We start from the raw sequence: 20,946 nt of genomic DNA, 5'->3' as shown, positions 1-20,946 counted from the left end.
GTTTGGAAACATTTCTCAGTTGAATGTCATTTGTAATACATTTTCCTAGGAATCTCCTGCAGGAAAATGACGATCAACATTTAGTGCTTCTGCTTTTTAACATTGCCCATAGATGTTTTTCTGTCCAGACACACAAGAGATTAGTAGGGAGAGGATATTGAGCTATTAATACATGAGGGGGATACAGGGATTAAATCTGACTAATTAAAGTTATTTGAGTAATTTGTGCCAGGTAGTGATCCTTAAGCTAGCCCAAGCAGGATATATTTAAAGATTTTATTACCTGTTAGTTATGGAAGTTTCTAATATAAGATCTGCTTTTGTGTTTTGTTTTGTTTTTTAACCTCTAGTGACTAAAAATCAAACTAATTGTATCTGGGAAGGAAAGGGGCTTTTTTTTTCCTCTTTTAATTCCAGAAACCCCTTAACTGTTTCTTGAGAAGGCAATTTCCAGGGCCATTTGTGCCAAAACTCTATGGTCCAAATCTGCCATTTGACGAGATTGCAATCAGTATTCCTCCTTTCTCATAATTGAGTACAACCATGATAATCTGAAGTAAATTACAAAAATGAAATACATGAAAAGCTTAAAGTTGTTTCAAAGATTTTTCTTCTCAGATCATTTTCAGGTTTTATTAACCTTACTAATTTTTAATATCAGTCTGGATAAGGGGAAGAATACCATACAGTTTTATTATTTGAAGTTTGCTGAATTGTCTATTATGTAAATGCTGTCATGGTCCAGACTTAGGAGTTACTTTGTTTCTAGAGATTGCATCATAGTGGCATTTAATATAATTCCCGGTGTTTTCAACTAAAACTGGCTGTTATCCTTCTTCAGCTGTAGATTCTACTGTGAAATGAGGAAAAATCAGCAGTAGGATTAATTGGGTTCAAAGTATATAACTAATGATGTGGGAAGGGGAAGTCAGAGGGTGTCCTGGAGGAACTGATTTATCCAAAGGTAATATTGAGTGGAAGAACTTGAGATAATAGAGACCATGCTTGTTGCACCTTTGCTGTGCATAGTAGGAGCTCCACAAATGTCTGAATGAATCATTGTTCTGGACCCAAATATGCCTTTTATTAGCTAGTTGCCCGGGAATTATTTTTAGTTTATTACACTTGATAAATTGCCTTTAATAGTTAAAAGGCATATTTTGTGAAATATAGCTTTATAAAAACAGTAAGATAATTGATGTGATGTTGATATAAGCCCAATTTAAATTTGTTAATTCTAAGGGGTTATTTCAGTTTTCAAGTCTTTATAAAGGATTCTTTAGCCAACAAATTGGAGTGTTGGCTAGATTACAGTGTTTTTCCTTTATCTTCCTTCCCCCAGTGCTTCTGCTATGCCCAGACGTTCAAGGTCACTCATGGGATTTGTGCATAATGGGGCAAAAGGTTGGTTAATGTGGTCCTATGCTCTCAGTCTCTAGGTAACAGGAGAATTCGAGTGGACGTTGCTGATCAAGCACAGGATAAAGGTAAGAAAGCTGATAGAAATCTTCCTGTTTTGTTTTCGTCCTGAGATGACAAAGCAGAGGCACCCTTTCCCAGAAAACTTTCATAGAATTGGAGAGCGGTAGGCCTGCCTGAAACGAGAGCACTAGTTCTCAACTAAGGGTGATTTTGCCCCACAGGGGCTGTTTATCAGTGCGTGGAGACATCTAGAGTTATCAGAACTGGGGAGTGCTGCTGACCCCTACTGGGTAGAATCCTGTGGTCGATCATAGGACATGCATAGGACAACTCCCCACAGGGAAGAATGATCTGCCCAGAATACTGATAGTATTGAGGAGGGGAAACCCTGATTGATCTGGGTGAACACGAATACGTAATAAATAGATGAGGTGTACCTAGCAAAACAAGAAGGGCCTGATTTCATTTATCCAGTCTATCGGGGGTGGGGTCTGGGTGTGTGAGAAATACTAGGCAGAAGTTTTTGTGTGCTGACTTGTGGTTTTTTAAATTTATATCTATAGACAGGGATGATCGTTCTTTTGGCCGAGATAGAAATCGGGATTCTGACAAAACAGATACAGACTGGAGGGCGCGACCTGCCACAGACAGCTTCGATGACTACCCACCGAGGAGAGGTGATGATAGCTTTGGAGACAGTAAGTTCATTTTTATCAAGTGAGTTTCTTCTGTGTTCTGGGGACTTTGTAATAAGATAAGTATATGAATGTAAATGACCACATAAGTTTAAAGGGAGGGAGCAGTATACCCCCCAAAATTTTATAATACCCAAAGGAATTGACAGAGGCAAAAGAATTTGATAAATTTATAATTAAAAAAAAAAAACCTTGCCAGATAAAGAATAAATCAAGATTTCTCTCTCTTTTGAGAAACAGTTGTTTAGGGGCACCTTCGTGGCTAAGTCAGTTAACCTTCAACTCTTGGTTTCAGCTCAGTTCATGATCTCAGGGTCATGAGATCCAGCATCTTGCCAGGGTCCATGCTGGGCATGGAGCCTGCTTAAGATTGTCTTTCCACCTCTGTGCCCCTCCAAAAAAAAAATAATAAAATAAATAAAAATAGGAACAGTTGTTCACAAAGAAACCCAACTGACCTTATAAAGAAAGGAACAAAAGTTCAGCAAGATTGCTGGGTTAAGGGGCACCTCGGTGGCTCAGTGGGTTAAGCCTCTGCCTTCGGCTCAGGTCATGACCTCAGGGTCCTGGGATCGAGCCCCCATATCCGGCTCTCTGCTCAGCAGGGAGCCTGCTTCCCCCTCTTTCTCTGCCTACCTCTCTGGCTACTTGTGATCTCTCTCTCTCTCTCTAATAAATAAAACTTAAAAAAAAAAAAAAGATTGCTGGGTCAGTGGGGCGCCTGGGTGGCTCAGTCGTTAAGCATCTGCCTTTGGCTCAGGTCATGATCCCAGGGTTCCTGGGATCAAGCCCCACATTGGGGTCCCTGCTTGGCAGGAAGCCTGCTTCTCCCTCTTCCACGCCCGCTGCTTGTGTTCCCTCTCTCGCTGTGTCTCTCTCTCTGTCAAATAAATAAATAAGATCTTAAAAAAAAAAAAAAAAGATTGTTGGGTTAAGAGCATTGTACAAAAAGATTGGTTGCATTACTAGCAGCCAACAGTTAAAATGGAATTTTTTAATATACCTTTTAAAACAATAGAAAATTCATTCACTTCAAAAATAATAAATGTCAGGCGCCTGGGTGGCTCAGTCATTAAGCGTCTGCCTTTGGCTCAGGTCGTGATCCCAGGGTCCTGGGATCAAGCCTCAAGTCAGGCTCCTTGCTCAGTGGGGAGCCTGCTTCTCCCTCTCTGCTCCCCTTGCTTGTGCTCTCCTGTGTTGTCTCTGTCAAATAAATAAATCTTTAAAAAGAAGAATAGTAATAAATGTCTATCATATGCCAGATAGTGTTCTAAGCTCAGGATATAGCAGTGAACAAAACAGACAAAAATTGGATCCTCATTGGACATTCTTTATACTGGGGGAAAGAAATGGTACTCAAATAAATCAACTATATAGAGAAAGGAGAAGGGAAATAGAGAATGTCCTTAGGTAAGAGTTGGGATGAATCAACAACTTTTACATATACCACCTAAATCCAACAAAAGATAGACAAAACTTTCATGGGGAAAAATCAACTTTATTGAAATATGTGAAGAAAGAACACTAATGCAGTAAAGAAATGACAGAAATTTTTCTGTATAATAAAACATAATCTACACATAATGATCCGGATGAAATTCAAAACCTATAATGTTGAGGGGAAATGGCAAAATTGTGTAAAAATTTGAAAACTGTTGTACAGTGTTAATATGTAAATTATAAAAACGTATGCACAGTAATGTAACTTACCACCACCATGAGTTTGGGTGAGGGTAAAGGGAGCCCTTTAGCTGTATTTGTAACCTGCTACTTTTAAATTTAAAAACTGAAGTAAACACAGCAAGCTGTTGGCATCCCCCAAACCTAATAAGTACAGGTACAGAAGTCTGTTACAGTTGATTCTGTTCTTCTTTGTGTGTTAGAAATATTTTTATAAGTAAAAAGAAAAAGAACAACCTCAGTTCATAAGTATTTTAATTTTGTGAGACACCTTGTGAGGTGTGTACCAGATAAAATTGAGGAAGCAACAAGAGAGAGAATTTGTTTTTGAAGAGTCCTCCCTAACCTAAGAAGATGTCAGAGAAGGAAGAAGGAATCAAGTTTATATCTGACTTTTCAGTTAAGATTTTGTGACCAGGCAAAGTCTTGGGGAGAACTACCTTTCATGTCAACATTTATGCAAGAGGTTCTGTTGTTAACACGAAGAAATGACTCTTGAAAGAGAGCGCAGTCAGACCAAGGGTCCTGTTTTGAATTAAAGAACAGTACTATTTTCTCAACCTTGAGCTTGGGTGGGGAGTCTGGGTGGCTCAGTTGCATTGGGAGTCTGCCTTCCACTCAGGTCATGATCCCAGGGTTCTGGGATCAACGCCCGTGTGGGACTTCCTGCTCAGTGGGGAGCTTGCTTCTCCCTCTCCTCCCTCTGTTGCTCTCCCTGTTTGTGCTCTCACTATCTCCCTGTCAGATAAATAAATTAAATTAAAAACAACAAAAAAAGAAACCTTGAACTTTGAGCAAGCAGGATGGATAACAAGAAAGAGTGAATGTGAATTACAAAGCTGCCAAGTTTGTAAGATGAGGTGATGGCCCCTACGTCAGCTCTGCCAAGTTTTTAGAGACTTCTGTTCTAGGCATTAGGCCCATAAAAGACTTGGGGGGTGGGGGTAGTTAACTAAATGTTACTGTAAAAATCTCAGCAAACATTCGTATGTTTCCTGGCCAACTGTTTCAGTGAGAGCAAGCTTATTATCATTTTTTTATTATCTAGGTAAGTGTATAGTTCATCTGCCTCTAGAAATCAGATATGTATTTCAAAATAAACACAAGGCTGATTCTTGGTTTTTTAATTCTGTTTTAGATTCTCTCCTTTGTATAATTGTTTTGCCAACATTAGCATGTCCTTTAACTTAAAATTTAAGCTAACAGGGAATGTAGACAAAATGATAATCATTTCCAAAATTAAATCATTGTTTTAAAGGAAGTAGTAGTAAAAGTAAAATCCTTGTTTGGTCTGTGTGCATAAATTATTAAACTCAAAATATTGTTAAGGTTTTTTTGTTTGTTTTAATTGATTCATATTTGGGAATTGAGGTTTTTTTCATGTAAAAATAGAGATTCCAGCTTTCTCAGAAAATTGGAAGATCTAGCAAGTTAGCCAAAGCTAATTAGCCCCCACCTTCTTTTATAAATGCCTTACATTGTATAGTTTGCCACCTGAGCTCTACAACAGTCTTAAACAAATTTCTGGTATTTGGGCACCTGTGATACTGTTATTCATGTATGTGTTAAAATACAGTTTTCAAGTGTCATGAACACGTACAGTCATCCGTACTTTTCTTGTTCCATTTTTAATGGTTGCTTTGTATGGATGCCCCCTGATTTATTTAATCCATAGGTTGTGCACTCAACACTTTCAATGTCACAGACAACATTGCAGGGGCACCTGGGTGGCTCAGTCTATTAAGCATCTGCCTTCGGCTTAGGTCATGATCTCAGGGTCCCAGATCAAACCCCACATCGGGCTCCCTGCTCACTGGGAAATCTGCTTCTCACTCTCCCTTTACCCTCCACTCGTGTATATGCGCGCGCACGCCCTCTCTCTCCCTCTCTCTCTCTCAAATAAATAAAATCTTTTAAAAAAAATATTGCCGTGAGCCTCCTTATACATGTGTCTTTATAATATTCCCAGTTGTTCTCTCAGGATAAATTCCTAGAAATTGAATTGTTGGCCCAGAGAGTATACATGATTTTAAAGCTGTTAGTGTATATTTCTGAAATAACTTTCAGAGTGGTTGTGCTATTTTAGACTCCGCAGCAGCAAAGGAATCTACTTATTCCCCTAAACTTTGCCAACATCAGAGGTACCTCTTATTTTTAGTGTTCGCCATTTTGGTGGGAAACATCCTGTGAATTACAGTTTCTCTTCCTTAGGTGATAGCCAATTAATCCGCTGTCCTTTGTCATACATATTTTCCCCATTTTGTTTGCCTCTTAGCTTTGGTGTTTGTGTGTTTTCTTATGCTAACTTTTTAAGTGGTCTTTAAGTGGTCTTATCTTCTAGAGTATTTAAGTCTTTAATGCTGGAAATCCATTATGAGATATATAGAGATTTTTCTCTTTCTTAATTCCTAAATTATTAGCTTGGCAATGTTTATTGAATAACCAGAGAAAATTTTTAAAATCAAATACCAAAAAAACTTATTTCAGTTCACATTTTCCCACTTTGGATTTAAAGTAAAAAAAAAATTTTTTTTTTAACATTTTACATATTTATGTGTGCAGAGGGGGAGCGGCAGCGCTCACTTCCCACTGAGCCAGGAGCCTGATGCAGGACTGGATCCCAGGACCCTGGGATCATGACTGAGCCAAAAGCAGACACTTAATCAACTGAGCCACCCAGGCATCCCATAAAGTGATTTACTTTCATGAAAATAAGCACAGTAGTGACTGAACTCATGAAATCAAATTGACTTCATGGGCTATCAAGCTTCTTCCTATTAATGGTGTCAAAGAAAAGGGAATGACATTACCTTGTCTTTTTTCTCTCTAGAGTATCGAGATCGTTATGATTCAGATCGATACCGCGATGGGTATCGGGATGGGTATCGTGATGGCCCACGCCGAGATATGGATCGATATGGGGGCCGGGATCGCTATGATGACCGAGGCAGCAGAGACTACGACAGAGGTCATTACAAAACACAACCAAGTGAAATTGCTGTCTTTCAAGAACCCCTTTCTTGCCTTTGTTCCCTCCAATGTGATGATCATAATTTGGGATATATTTACAGGCTATGATTCCAGGATAGGCAGTGGCAGAAGAGCATTTGGTAGTGGGTACCGTAGGGATGACGACTACAGAGGAGGCGGGGACCGCTATGAAGACCGATACGATAGACGAGACGATCGGTCATGGAGCTCCAGAGATGATTACTCTCGGGATGACTATAGGCGTGATGATAGAGGTAATCATTTTCTTTTGCTTACTAATAGAGCAGACCACTGGAGAAACCGATTAGAAAATTATCAGTTACATCTCAAACCCCTTAAGTGGGTTTTAGAAACAGGATGGAATTTATATGTTATAAAAGGTGTGGCAGAGCACAGCAAAAAGACATGGGACAAAGGTGACATAATGGAAATAGCAAAGTCGAGTTCTTCTAAGTTGCCTTAGCATAGAGATTTTTCAGTTAAAATTGATGGAATATACAGACGGGAAAAGAACATTTGCCACATGGTCTCCTAGGCAGTGATTGGCACAGCAGAATTAAAAACTGAATGTTGGTGATTTCGGTGCCATTACTCCACAGTCATTGTTAATTAACGGTGAGGTGTCAGCATACCTCTTCTAAAAGTAAGTCCCTCGTGTTATAACATTTATAGAAAACTATTGTGTTACAAATCTCAAAAAGTATCAATAAATGGCTGATACTTGCATCTGACTTCATTAGTATCATCCAAAAACTAAGATGTCTGACCCAGTTTTTCTCTTCCGTTATTTTTAGCAGCTTGCCTAGCCTTAACATCCCAATGTTAGCCCTGTGCGCCAAGTATTTTTTTTTTAAACAAAACTTTCAGTTCATTTTTAAAGCATTGCTGTCATTGCTGTTAGTAGTTTCTTCTCTTCCCATGCTGCATCCTAGAAATACTAAGCATTTACTCTGCACCAGCAGTGAGCTGAGTGCTCTCACAGGTATCACAGTCTTTTTTTTTTTAGATTTTATTTATTTATTTGAGAGGGAGAGGGAGCACAAACAAGGGGAGGGACAGGAAGAAGAAGAAACATGTTCCCCACTGAGCAGGGAGCCCTATTTGGGGCTCCATCCCAGGACCCCGAGCTGAAGGCGGACACTTAACTGACTGAGCCACCCAGGCACCCCACAGATACTATACAGTCTTAAGAATTCTATCTGGTATAGATAATGTTTCTCCTTTCCACTTTACTAGAGAGAGAAGTGGAGTTCTGGGTGTGGACTTTGGGTCTCCTTGAATCGTGACCTTTTCCTCTCTCACATCATTCTTTCCTCCCTCAGTAACTGTACACCTCATCTCTCTTTTCCGGTGATCCTGCCCTGCGCCTCCTCTATGATCTGCCCCCTCAGCAGCAGAGTCACTGCCACTGGTTTTATTCAGACCTCGTTGCTATACCCACATTACTAACAAATTTCCCTGACTCATTCTGTCTTCACACTAGCACAGATTGTCTTTCTAGAACAAGAGCTAATTAGATTATTTTGCTTCTAGTCTCTCCATGGCCTGAAAGATAGCCATTTGTCTGTGCCCCTGACATACAGGGGTCTTCACTATTCTGCCTACAGTTTACTTCTTTAGTGCTACCTACCATTAGGTACTTGCTAAGTTTTCTAGACTTTCAGGAGTTCCCATTTTGAAGCCTTCACAAGCTTCCCCAAACAGCCCCAGTCTAAGAACTTCCAGGGGGGATAAATCTGCTCTGTAGAGCTTAGCATACTGTGTTCTTTTTTTTTATTCTGATCCTCCCATTAAATTGTGCTCCTTGCAGGCAGGAACTAAAAACTACCCAACTGTCATATATCTGGCCTTATTAGCACAGTATTTGTAAAGTAGGGTGCTCGTCATTTTTTGAGTAGCTAAAACAAACGGAAATTATCAGAGGAAGAAAAAAAGGACGTTATGTGTACTATAGTGGGAGGAACATAGAGTTGGTTTGATAATACAGATTTCATCCTTTGGTCTTCCAAATATTAGGTGTATGGCTTAAATGAGTTACTCTTTCTGATCCCGAGTTTTACCCTATAAAAGGGGGAGTTAATGGGCCCTTCGCAAACTTACACATATTAAAAGTGGATCTCAGGGGTGGGGGTGGGTCCTGATTGGCTCAGCTGATGGAGCATGCAACTCTTGATCTCAGGGTTCTGGGTTCAAGCCCCTCATAGGATACAGAGATTACTTAAATCCTTTTTTTAAGAAAGCTGTATCTCAGAAGTTTTATATAAATTGCCAGCTTAAAACCCTTACTGAGGGACACCTGGGTGGCTCAGTGGTTTAAGCCTCTGCCTTCGGCTCAGGTCATGATCTCAGGGTCGTGGGATCAAGCCCCACATTAGACTCTGCTCAGCAGGGAGCCTTCTTCCCCCACCTCCTCTATCTGCCTCTCTGCCTGCTTGTGATCTCTGTCAAATAAATAAATAAAATCTTTAAAAAAAAAACAAACCCTTACCGAAATTTAAATTTTGGGGTGCATGGGTGGCTCAGTTAAGGATCTGTCTTTGGTTCAGATCATGATCCTAGGGTCCTGGGATTGAGCCCCTTTTCAGGCTCTCTGCTTGGTGGGGAGCCCACTTCTCCCTCTCCCTCTGTTAATCCCCCTGCTTTTGCTCTCTGGCTCTCTCTCCCTGTCAAGTCAATGAATAAAATCTTTAACATACCTGTATTTTAAAAATGTAAATCTTGCGGTGCCTGGGTGGCTCAGTGGGTTAAGCCTCTGCCTTCAGCTCAGGTCATGATCTCAGGGTCCTGGGATTGAGCCCCACATGGGGCTCTCTGCTCAGCGGGGAGCCTGTTTCCCCCCTCCCTCTGCCTACCTCTCTGCCTACTTCTGCTTGCTCTGTCATATAAAGAAATAAAATATTTTTAAAAATAAATAAATAAATAAAATTGTAAATCTTGCTAAACGATCCTCTTTTTGCAGATACATATGTGTGTTCCGTAGTGAAAGTATAAAGACCTGCATGGGAGTGATAAGCCCAATTTGAGCATAGTGGTTATGAGAGGATAGAACACAGCTACGCATATCGTGAGGGGAAAGATACTCAGGAGCCTTCTGTGTGGATTTTAGAATGTTTTATTACTTAAGCCAGGTGGGTGGTTGGGACATGTAGGTTTTATCTTGTTTATCTTTTGTATGTCCAAATTATTTAGGATAAACACTGATTTTGAGAAATACGATTCCATTGAAACACCAAGGTTTATCTTGATTCTGACAGCTTGGATCCAAGAGGAAATCAAATTCCTTTAGCGTTTACATCAGCTGTTCAGTGCTTTGTGAATCACTGTCAGATTTACATTCTATGCAGAGACAAGTGTGTAGGAACTAGTCTTTCCCATGATACTCTCATGAGCCCTTCTTAGCCTCCTGAAGTAGTCCAGCTTCCAGACCACATTTTGACCAAGATACTTTCCATTTAGAAGTTTATCATAATTGGACATTTCTTCTAAGTAGTAGTAGTTGTGGTGACTCACTGTGTGTGTAATACAAGTGTTTACCTTTCCCAGTCTTCCCTTCAGTGTGGCGCTGCTTCATGGGTATGGTAGTGGAGAGACTGACTGTCCTTGGCTGTGTTGGCTAGGCCAGTACTGCGAATCCCATGCGGCATTTTCTTAGACCCATGTCTGGGCATCTGGCTTTGAGCCATCAGCTTCTGGTGATTTTGAAAAACTGTTACTTAGAGTTTTATTTAACTTAGGTCCCCCCCAAAGACCCAAACTGAATCTAAAGCCTCGGAGTACACCTAAGGAAGATGATTCCTCTGCTAGCACCTCCCAGTCCAGTCGAGCGGCCTCTATCTTTGGAGGGGCAAAGCCTGTTGACACAGCTGCTAGAGAGCGAGAAGTAGAAGAGCGGCTGCAGAAGGAGCAGGAGAAGCTGCAGCGCCAGCTGGATGAGCCAAAACTAGACCGTCGGCCCCGGGAGAGGTGAGGTTCTCCTCGATTACAGGTTTCCTGCCTGGGTGTGGAGTGGCTCCTGTTGGGCCAGGCGGCACATCCCTAGGGCACCCTTGGGAAATTCATGTAGGTGTTGTTGGTTGTTGCTTACTAACGGTTAGTGTACATGAGCTGAGCCGCTAGGGGCGCTGCAGTATATGGACAGTCACACCCAACGAGTTCGTTGCCTGGCCTTAGCAGTTTTTAAAAGGGCTTAAACGGCCTTTTAATTTATACCTGACAGGTATAAATTGGTAGTGATTTAATATAGGAGTGGGCAAATTATGGCTTGTTCCTTTTTTATAAGTAAAGTTTATCTGACTCAGTAAGAAAAAAATTGCCAAATCTGGCTTTAGTGTATGGAGTAAAATCCCACCATGGTGAGGTTAGTGGATGTGCCTCCTGCCCAGGTTATTGGGGTAGAGTAGAGAGAAAATGTTTTCACTTATGTTACACGTCGACTGTAAGATATTTTTCATTTAATTTTACTTGGGTGTATGTTAAAGGAGTCATTACTGAAGTGTTTGTTATTAAAAGGTGGAATTGGATCCAATAGGGTAGAAACCTCTTGTAATAACATTCTGAAAAGTGGCCTAGTTTTGAGTGGCTTGTAGAGTTGGGTTACCAGTAAGGGTGAGGCTGTAGGTTATGTAGGAGAATATTCTTAACCCTAGTTGGTCCTTGAAGTGTTCAGAGCCAAAGTATCTTAGTGTCGGCAGCTTTCAGATGGTTTGAGAAAGAGAGACAGGGTGTGCATACCCACCCCACCCACAAACACAGCGTGGTAGAATATTAGTGATCGTTATTGAGGGGTCAGCATGGGTCCAGGGTGGCCTTCATTGAGCTGGACATCAGTTGTTTTCTGTTTTTTAAATCTTTGTACAGACACCCAAGCTGGCGAAGTGAAGAGACTCAGGAACGAGAACGGTCCAGGACAGGAAGTGAGTCATCACAGACTGGGACCTCGGCCACATCTGGCAGAAGTAAGTCAGACCAGGGTGGGTATCATGTTATTGCCCCTTTCCATAAATGAGCCATAACCAAATTATGCAGAGACTTTGGGGTTTTAAATTGAGTCACAGAAGCTTTATTTGGATTAGCATAGATTGATCAGAATGTCACGTGTCCTGGTCTGAAAATCTGACATAGAAGCACCAGAAGAGACTTGGGTGATTGGTTTAATAATCTTCCACCGAAGAGTATACTTGACTGTTAGGTTTGTCCCTTTCTTTTATGTCTTGATGTTCCAGAGTTTTCTTTAGAATAGTCACTGTCGCACAGCTCTCTCGCCAGCCTTTTTGGATGTCAGCATAACCAGAGCAGTGTCTCAAGCGATGATCTTGTGCTCTTGATCCTTCCTTTCTGCCTGGAATTTATCAGTTGGTCACTAACATGTTTAGTGTTTTTGGAAACCAAGTGATTAAATCATAACACCTCCCTTCCCTTATTGCGAACCAGTGTTTTTTAAGTTTTTTCCTCCCACCTCTAAATTGATTTGTACTTGAGCATTTCACCTTTTTTTTTTTTTTTAAGATTTTATTTATTTATTTATTTATTTATTTGATGGATCACAAGTAGGCAGAGAGGCAGGCAGAGAGAGAGGAGGAAGCAGGTTCCCTGTTGAGATCATGACCTGAGCCGAAGGCAGAGGCTTAACCCACTGAGCAACCCAGGCGCCCCTGTACTTGAGCATTTCAAAGCATGGCTCTGGGCTGAGATGATTTAAAAATTCATCCAGGGGTTTTAGAAGGTTTCTGGAAATTATTCATACTGGGGTAGCCTTTTAGTAACAGGATAGTAATGCCTCTGTTTGTAGCCAGGTGAGAGTGTGATGGTTGGGTTGATTATGTACCTGAGGAGGCTGCACAAAGAATCGGGCAAGTTTTGAGGAGACACTTGGTGCCCTTAAACAAGAAGTATGTTCTGGGTTTTTTTGTAAATGTCTCTGTGTGCATGTGTTTGTGTTGAGCCTCCAAATTTAAGTTTGATCAGTGGTTCCTGGGGTTGGAGGTCCATCAGAGGTCGTCTTCCACACAGGATACATACTCTCCAAGTACAGACATTTTAACAGTGCGCTGAAAACATAGAAAGACTGTAACCCTACGTTCCTAGGAAAGGTCAGGTGGCTCTCCTTGGAGAGCCATGATTTTTCCTCTTTTTCTTGAATCAGTAAAAAATGTCACTTTTCTCAACGTGACATTTAGTAACCACCAATTTGGGGATAATTTCATCTGTTGGGCCCCAAATACAGGTCTGTATTTAAGAATAATGGTGAAAAGAGGTCAGCTTGGGTGTGAACCATTTTCCATTCTCTTGAGATCCTGAATAGATGTTGTATAATAGCTTTCCCTGATAAGGCAGCCTTCCTATTCTGACTTCACAGATGCACGAAGGAGAGAGAGTGAAAAGTCTCTAGAAAATGAAGCACCCAGTAAGGAGGAAGACTGTCACTCTCCAACTTCCAAGCCTCCCAAATCTGAACAGCCTCTGAAGGTAATGCCAGCCCCTCCGCCAAAGGAGAATGCTTGGGTGAAGCGAAGTTCCAACCCTCCTGCTCGATCACAGAGCTCAGACACAGAGCAGCCATCCCCTACCAGGTGAGTCAGCTTGGGAGCAGAACAGTTGCTTAGCTGTAGAATCTTAAACATGGTGATGTCATAATGGAAAGGGCCCTAGCTATTGGCCTTAACAGCATCTTTTTAAGTTATGCTATCTTTGCTCTTAGTTTAGAATCAGTGGTGTGCTGGAGGGGGCTCATTGAAGCCATTATTCAGTTTTCTGGAGTTCTGATAACTGGTTGACATCTACTCGAAATCTGCAGATCAGTAACCAGGAGTTGCTGCTGCCACAATTCGCAGCATGGCTTTGGGGGTCCGTTTACTTCCCTAAGTCTTAGGATTCTTTGTAAAATAGTAATACTCCCCTTGCATGCATGGTGATCCGACAGGACATCGTACTTCGTGAGTGTTCACATAATTGCTTTCATTGTTGTCTTTCCTGTATTTTAATGTTCCACAATGTTAAGTATGTATTTTTGGTTCTCTGTAAAGTTTACTATTTGGAGAATGATTATACATTTCTTTTCTGTTCTTTCCCTAAGACTGACGAATATAATTACATGTTTTCCTTCTAGTGGTGGGGGGAAAGTAGTTCCAGCTCAACCACCTGAGGAAGGACCAGCAAGGAGAGGTAAGACCAACAGGAAGTCAGTGTTTCCCGGAGCTAGAGGCCTCAATAAAGGCCTGTAGGGGTCTCATGAAATGCAGAACTCTAGTGTAATTTTGCATCTGTTTTTGTGTTTAAGATTCTTAGATTATCTGCTTTTTCTTACCAGTAGAGGGCAGGAGTGGTCTCTTCAGAGAAGGCATGGTGCCCTGCCCTTTCCTGGTAGAACATTTCTTTGAAAGGGGAAAAAAAGAATCGGAAGGAAATTAACATGCTCAGTCCAGATTAGAAATGTCGCCATTTCTAAGGCCAAGGTCACTACACAGCGTCACAGTCCTTCAATTCCACTTTGCTGTTAATGATGGCATAACCCTACTGTGGAACTTTTTAGTGTGTCTTATTTGGGGGCGGGGAAACGTGGGAAGAGGGTTTGGGAAGGAAGTCTGGGTTGGGGTGAGGCTGAATTTCCCTCGGTATACACGGGCATGCTTTTCTGCAGCCAAAGGGATACCTAGGGCAAAGAGAGTGGTTACTTTACTTGTTTTTCATTTATTTTTGTGTCTCCACTCAAGCAGATGAAAACAAAGTAGATGGGGTGAGTGTCCCAAAAGGCCAAAGTGGGAACTCCAGCCGTGGCCCAGGAGACGGAGGGAACAAGGACCACTGGAAGGAGTCAGATAGGTATGAGTGTTCTCTCATCATTTGTAATCTTTCATCTAATGCTAGGTACGTGCGTCTTTGTAGTTAAGTTGTTCTTGGTCCTCCAAGCGTTGCCAGATCTCCTGCTATAAACAAAGGAAAGTCAACCAATATGGACAGTTACAGTTCTAAGAATCTAGAAACGAAAGTCCGGATAACAAGGACTGCTGACTGGAGGTACCTATTCAGTGCCTCCCGGCTACCTGTGGGAGTCGGGACAGTCCTCTCCTAAAGAGGTGGTTTTACCCTTATGCCTCTGCAGGAAAGATGGCAAAAAGGATCAAGACTCCCGATCTGCACCTGAGCCAAAGAAACCTGAAGAAAATCCAGCTTCCGTAAGTGCTGGGTGCTTGCTCATGTCTGCCCTTGAACTCCTTTATGTTCGGGGCTCCCAGGGAGTGGTGGGGAGTCAGGCACTGCTGTTTGCTCGAGATAGCAAATGCACCTGACTGTTCCGTTTTCTCCCTTTCGTGCCTCTCATCCCCTCTCAGAGATGAAAGGTGGTGAAGGGACTTCAGTAAGAGTACATGGGCCTCTGAGCCACTCACCCTAGCTCCTCTACAGTGGGAGATGCTGAGTGAGTGAGTGGGTGTGGCCTGGGCTGTCCCCTCCATTTTGCCCAAGTAGCCGTATGCTGTTTCTTGGGTTTTGATGTGAGAATTCAAGGCCTTGGTGATTTTTTTCCCTCTTGTCTATTCCAGAAGTTCAGTTCTGCAAGCAAGTATGCTGCTCTCTCTGTTGATGGCGAAGATGAGAACGAGGGAGACGATTACACCGAATAGACCTCTGCATCCTGTGCTTTCTCCTAGTCTCTCCACCCTGGAACATTCGAGAGCAAATCAAACCTCTATCCAGACAAGACAATAAAACTCACCATCTCCTGGAGACCTTTCTTAACTTTTTTTTAAAAAAACAAAAAACAAAAAACAAAATGAGATGAAATTCTTTTGCATGCTGCTGCAGCCTTTAAAGTATTGAACTAACTGGAGAATCGCCAATGTAGCCAGAGAGAAAGAGACGTACAGCTTTGCATGGCAAGGTTGTGCGTTTTTGCAACACATGCAGTTGCCTGTGTGATTAGTGCCTGGGGGCCTCCGTTTAGCAGAATGGCAGTGACAGCGATGCAGTGTCTGGAACCTGGTTGAGCAGTAGGGCAGGCTTAAGGAAGAGTGAGATTTCTACCTTTTAATTCTTATGATCCTGTTGTGGCATATATGAATTCTCAAACATTACCTGAATAAATTTTCCATCCTTGGAAAGGTAGGTTTAGTCTCTGAAGTTCTAGTCTCTAGGAGGCTGCCTGCCCCTCCTCTTACTTAATTCGGAGTTCCTGGGGGGATTCCTTCATTTTTACCCCCCAGGGGGGTAGTTGGGAGTGAGTCTCTGGACCACTAAAGAACAGGACTGCTTGGTGACCAAAATAAGCGGGGAAATCGTAGTTTGAAAAGAGGTTATGGGGAAGGGACTAATTATTTTGCACCGATGATTGGGGGAAACGGCATGACCTCCAGTGAACACTGGAGCAAGAAGCACTTCAGGATCATGGGAATTCCCAAGTCTTTACTGTGTCCTGGTTTTGCCCTTTCTTAAACACTATCCTTTCTGGAAGTACACATATATCCACAGTCTGTTGAAATCTTGAAGCTTTGAAAATGTAGGCTCTCATCCTGGTCTCCTATCCTCATGCTACTCTTCGCTGTTACCTCCCCCAAAGCAGCTTCTGCTTAAACCACACACCTGATCTGGGCTTTTTCTGTCCGCCCCAGGGAGCAGAAGCAAATAAGGAATCAACAGGCTCTTCTCCAGCAAATCTTGGCTCTTTCGTGTCTTTGGACTCTCATTCCCTCCCTCCATCCCTGCTTCGATTTCTTTAACCCCCTTTACACCTCAGAAAACTGGAATTAATGGTCTTGGGTGGTGAGTGAGGGTGGAAAATAGGGACATTGTGAGCTGTTCTTACAACCTTGATGGGGGCTTTTTGGTTTTGTTCTTAAGTTTTCCTTCTCCACTGAAATCCCATACCAGTGTTTGGATTTATAATGTGGCCTCGACCAATGTGGTTTTTTGGTGGTTTTGAGGGGTTTTTTTGTTGTTTTCTTTTTTTTTTTTTTTTTTCTTTTTTTCCTTAAGCTTCCCTTGAGAGAACAAATAATAATGGAGAGAACTGTTTAACAAGGTCCTGGTTTCTGTTGTTCCACAATAGTTTAACTTGCCTCCTTTTATGTGCACCTTTATACTGTCAGCCCAGGGGACGGTGTCCTTATGGGTAATACTGGGACCAGCAGAGAAATGACACCCTGGTCTCTCATTCGCGAGCCCTTCTCCCATCAGTCCTAGGTTAGACCCTGCCCCTCCAGCAGACGTGTTGGTGGAATGCTGCAGCAGTGAGCTAATGAGTCCTTTACCCCGTGGACATAAAAGACTTACCAAGTGAAGTAACATTAAATAATTGGCTTGGATTGGCCAGTAGCCAGGAAGTGGATTTTAGAGAAATACCCAAGGCTGAAAGGGGTTGGTGTTTTGTTGTTGGGTTTTTTGTTTCAATACCATTGAAAAGGTAGGTTTTGCCCTCTTTGGGTCTACTCCTTCCAAATGGTTGTATCCAAAAAAGCTGTTTTTTTCCCACTCCCCTCCTGCCCCCGTTTCCACAGAAACAGGTTCTGTCCTGCTCCTTAATACATGTAAAATTTGTACAAAATATCTTCTATGAAAATGATTTGTAATCTGTAGACTTAATACCTGGGAGATCTCTTGAGATGTAAAATCCCATCCTTTGGGTTGTGGGCTTTTTTGTTTTGTTTTGTTTTCTCCAAATAAATCTGATCTTTAAAGTTCACCTTAATGCTGAAATTTCTTTTGACCATATACCTGTGCCTTTTTGTTGCCTCCCCACCCCCATCTCTCTAGTCCTGTCTGCATGAGTCTGTTCTGTGCAAGAACAGAGGGCGGGGTTACCAAGGGAAGCTAGGTTTATTGAGGCCCAAGAACTGGGAATTTGCACCCACTGCCCTCCAGCCTTTTTTGTCTGGTGTTAACATTTAATATTTGATATCTGCTCCGCCCTTCAGTCTGGAGAGGTTCTGCCTCTGCTTTCCTGGCTACTCAGCACAGGAATGGAATTAACTTGACAAGCTGGGCTGGGTTATAATTGAGACCCCTTTCCTCTTAGTTTCTTTTTTTTAAATCAGGTTTTTCACTGTTCACAGCAAGTTGCCTGCTTGGGGCGGGGGGGTACCTGTTTTTTTGTTTTAAGAGAGAGAAGTGAGGGAAGGGACAGTTGGAAAAGAAAATCTTAAGCAGACTGTATGCCCAGTGCAGAGCCCAGTGTGGGACTCGATCTCAAAACCCTAAGGTTCCTGACTTGAGCTGAAATCAAGAGTCAGACGTTTAAATTTGAGCCGCCCAGGCACCCCTTTTCTCCTTTTCTCAGTCATAGACTAAGTGGGAATTTTCCAAATGGCTAGAGACAGACTGTTGGGTTGCAAGGCAGGAACAAGGACGGTGACCGAGAATCCTTCAGGTCACGAGGGGGTGGAGCAAAGAACCCCGGAAACCTCAGGAAACAATTTGGAGGAAGATGGGGAGGCTGTGCAGACAGGAGCCCAGTTACCCAAGTGGCTTTTGCCTTGGGGTTCTTGCCGGTGCACTGATCTCTTCAAATGTGGGGCTCTGTGCTGACTGCAAGTCTTCCACGTGGGTTAGGTGAGAACGAAATTCCCAGGCTGCCTGGGGAACCCACCTCAAACACTGGCATCAGTCTGCCGCTTTCTCCAAGCCTTCATTTCAAGCTCCTCTCCAGTTTTTAAATGGGAAAAGCTAACTTAGAGCTTCACATTGGTTGGGCACAGGAAGGGTAGAGAAGGCACTCCCTGTACTGTCCCCCAAGAGGGCACTCGAAATCCAAGGGAAAGGAGGGTGCTGGGATGGTCCCGTCCTCAGGATGTGCGGACACTCTCAGAAGCCCAGAAGCAGAAACGGATCCCAGGACTGGTGTGACCTGTCATCCTGCTATGAACCTTGAGTGACCAGAAGGGATCAGGTATGGCATCCTATTTTATAAGGGTCACTTCCAAGCAGCTTAGGGTCCCCTGTAAGTACATGTAGCAGAGATTTTCCCAAACAATCACGCACTCGGCTCTGGGACCCAGGCAGTGAGGTCCCAGCCAGGCCCGAAGGCATCACCTCAAGCACAAAGCAAGCTCACAGCATCTGGTTTCTCAGAAAGTGGGAGAGGAGCTACACATCTGCTCCTGGGAAGCATTATTTCTCAAATAAAACCTTGTTTCTTGGCAACCATTATAGCCCCCAGGGCCACGAGTGAAGGGGGGACTGACTTCCCTCACCCTCCCGCCTCACCAAAGAGGAGTTCGGAAGAGGCGAGCTGTGCTGCTCCACGCCCAGCTGCAGCAACGTCCCGGTTGGACAATACGCCCTCTGTCCGCGGCCAGCAGATCCGCCTCTGGTCTCAGCTCTGCCCCTTCCCCCGCTCTTCCTGGTTCCCAGCACCCAAACCCTCCACCGAAGTCCCCCTGACCCAGTGCTCTTCCAGCCAGGACAGCCCATGCCCCTCAAAGCCCTCCGATGTTCCCCCACCCAGAGGATCTGAGCACACTCAGTCACAGGCATGGGATCTCCCCAGACCTCGGAAGAGGGGGTCCAGCCTTCAGTCCCCAGATGGGCTGCCCTCTGCATAGTCAAGGTAAGAAAACCTGCATGGAGGAAAGGGTCAGGGGGTGTTCCTGAAACTCTGTTCCACCTTTACTAACACCATCCTTTCTGCTCCCTTTCCCCTCCCTTCAGAGGCTCCCACCACTCGCCACTCTGAAGTGGTAGTCAGGATGTCTGGCTGGCTCCATATGCCACCCACGTTAATTTCACTCCCACCAAGCCACCTCCTATATATACTTTTTCACTTTCAACCTTCCTCATCATCTTCCCTCTGGCAGGCCCCTAACCACCTATTCCCCGGGTCCCTCAAGTCCGAGCTGGAAGTTCAGCTACCCATCTTGTAACTCCCAATTCCTTGGATCCTCAGAAGTTCCTCTCAGGGGCAACACCACCAGCAGGACCATGAGGCTCCAGCCCTGCCCCCGGCTGAGGGATCCAATCCAGGGCCTATTTTCTAAGTCCCAGTCTCTCCCTTGGTACCTTTAAATATTAGAACCTGGGGTGCCCGGCTGGCTCAGTCAGAAGAGCGTGGGACTCTTGATCTACGGGTCTTGAGTTCAAGACCCACACTGGGAGTAAAGATTACTTAAATAAATAAAATTAAAAAATAAATAAAGCTTAGAACTTACCCCCTTCGGCAGGCATCCCAGTCACCTAGCCAACGATCCTTACTGAACTCTGGGAAGGAAAAGATTTTAAAAGAGCTGGCTATAAAGGGGCCCCTGGGTGGCTCAGTAGGTTGTGTCTGACTCTTGATCTCAGCTCAGGTCTTGATTTCAGGGTCATGAGTCCAAGCCCCTCTCACTGGGCTCCACACTGGACATGGAGTCTACTTAAAAAAAATTTTTTTTAAGATTTTATTTATTTGACAGATATCACAAGTAGGCAGGGAGGCAGGCAGAGAGTGAGGAAGGGAAGCAGGCTCCCCACTGAGCAGAGAGCCAATGCAGGCTCAATCCCAAAACCCTGGGATCATTACCCGAGCAGAAGGCAGAGGCTTTAACCCACTGAGCCACCCAGGTGCCCCTAAAATTTTTTTTTTAATTTAAAAACAAAAGAGTTAGCTATAGACTCCAAAGAAATGAGCAAATTTTCCTATGTTATCTTGATTACATAATCAAATCTTCCCAAAATACACAGAATGACCCTCAGCCCTGCCCCCTCCCCACTAGCCTCTGATCCCTGTTGCTCTCTTTGGGGGTTCCCCAAACTCTGGCCTCCCCCCTCCTCCCAGTGCCTCCCCACCTCTTCTCTATCCACCCAATTCTAACCCCTCCACCCCTCACCCTGCCCTCCCTCCAGTGGTTCCCGCTGCTCTAACCTCTTAGCAGACTGCATACTAGACATGAAACCAGCCACAAGCAGTAAGATCCAGGCTCCCCAGTCCCAGCCACACCCACCCCTTCCAAATGCCAGTCTCTGAGGGACCTCTCTCTCCAACTGCCAGACTGGAATCAGAACCAGACTTCCCAGCCTTTGCCAAAGGCAAGAGGAGCACAGAGATGACCCAGTTGAGAGCTGAGACAGGGAGGGACAAAGGGCCTTGGAGCTGGTGGTACTGGCTGCCTTCAGCAGGCATTGGACATTGAGCCCTGGGCACTGGCTTCTCAGAATCCACACCGCACCCCCCCCCCCCCCCCCCCCCCCCCCCCCC

The 20,946-nt window shown here is 43.6% G+C and overlaps 2 protein-coding genes across 5 annotated transcripts in view; both read left to right on the top strand.

Annotated features, from left to right (window-relative positions):
• The window catches only part of EIF4B (eukaryotic translation initiation factor 4B), a 29,617-nt gene extending 13,730 nt beyond the window's left edge, over positions 1–15,887 (top strand). The window contains exons 5-15 of one of the 4 annotated variants that reach the window (XM_032876695.1): positions 1,433–1,487; positions 1,986–2,120; positions 6,628–6,765; positions 6,869–7,042; positions 10,523–10,751; positions 11,646–11,743; positions 13,144–13,357; positions 13,894–13,949; positions 14,501–14,606; positions 14,887–14,959; positions 15,326–15,887. In XM_032876695.1, the coding sequence (XP_032732586.1) occupies positions 1,433–1,487; positions 1,986–2,120; positions 6,628–6,765; positions 6,869–7,042; positions 10,523–10,751; positions 11,646–11,743; positions 13,144–13,357; positions 13,894–13,949; positions 14,501–14,606; positions 14,887–14,959; positions 15,326–15,406 (1,359 nt within the window). In that variant the 3' untranslated portion in view covers positions 15,407–15,887. Of the gene's footprint in view, positions 1–1,432; positions 1,488–1,985; positions 2,121–6,627; positions 6,766–6,868; positions 7,043–10,522; positions 10,752–11,645; positions 11,759–13,143; positions 13,358–13,893; positions 13,950–14,497; positions 14,607–14,886; positions 14,960–15,325 lie in introns of all 4 variants that reach the window. The other 3 variants (XM_032876694.1, XM_032876693.1, XM_032876692.1) reach the window with 3 other exon arrangements.
• A 3,361-nt stretch (positions 15,888–19,248) lies between these two features.
• Positions 19,249–20,946, top strand: part of TNS2 (tensin 2) — a 19,190-nt gene continuing 17,492 nt past the window's right edge. The window contains exon 1 of the mRNA XM_032876688.1: positions 19,249–19,323. Within this exon, the coding sequence (XP_032732579.1) occupies positions 19,249–19,323 (75 nt within the window). The remainder of the gene's footprint in view (positions 19,324–20,946) is intronic.

Source organism: Lontra canadensis, unplaced genomic scaffold (assembly GCF_010015895.1).
Source record: "Lontra canadensis isolate GAN:19392208 unplaced genomic scaffold, GSC_riverotter_1.0 scaffold59, whole genome shotgun sequence".
In the NCBI taxonomy this organism is placed as follows: domain Eukaryota; kingdom Metazoa; phylum Chordata; class Mammalia; order Carnivora; family Mustelidae; genus Lontra; species Lontra canadensis.
Note: the sequence above shows the minus strand (reverse complement) of the source record. Positions and strands in the feature narration are given on the sequence as shown.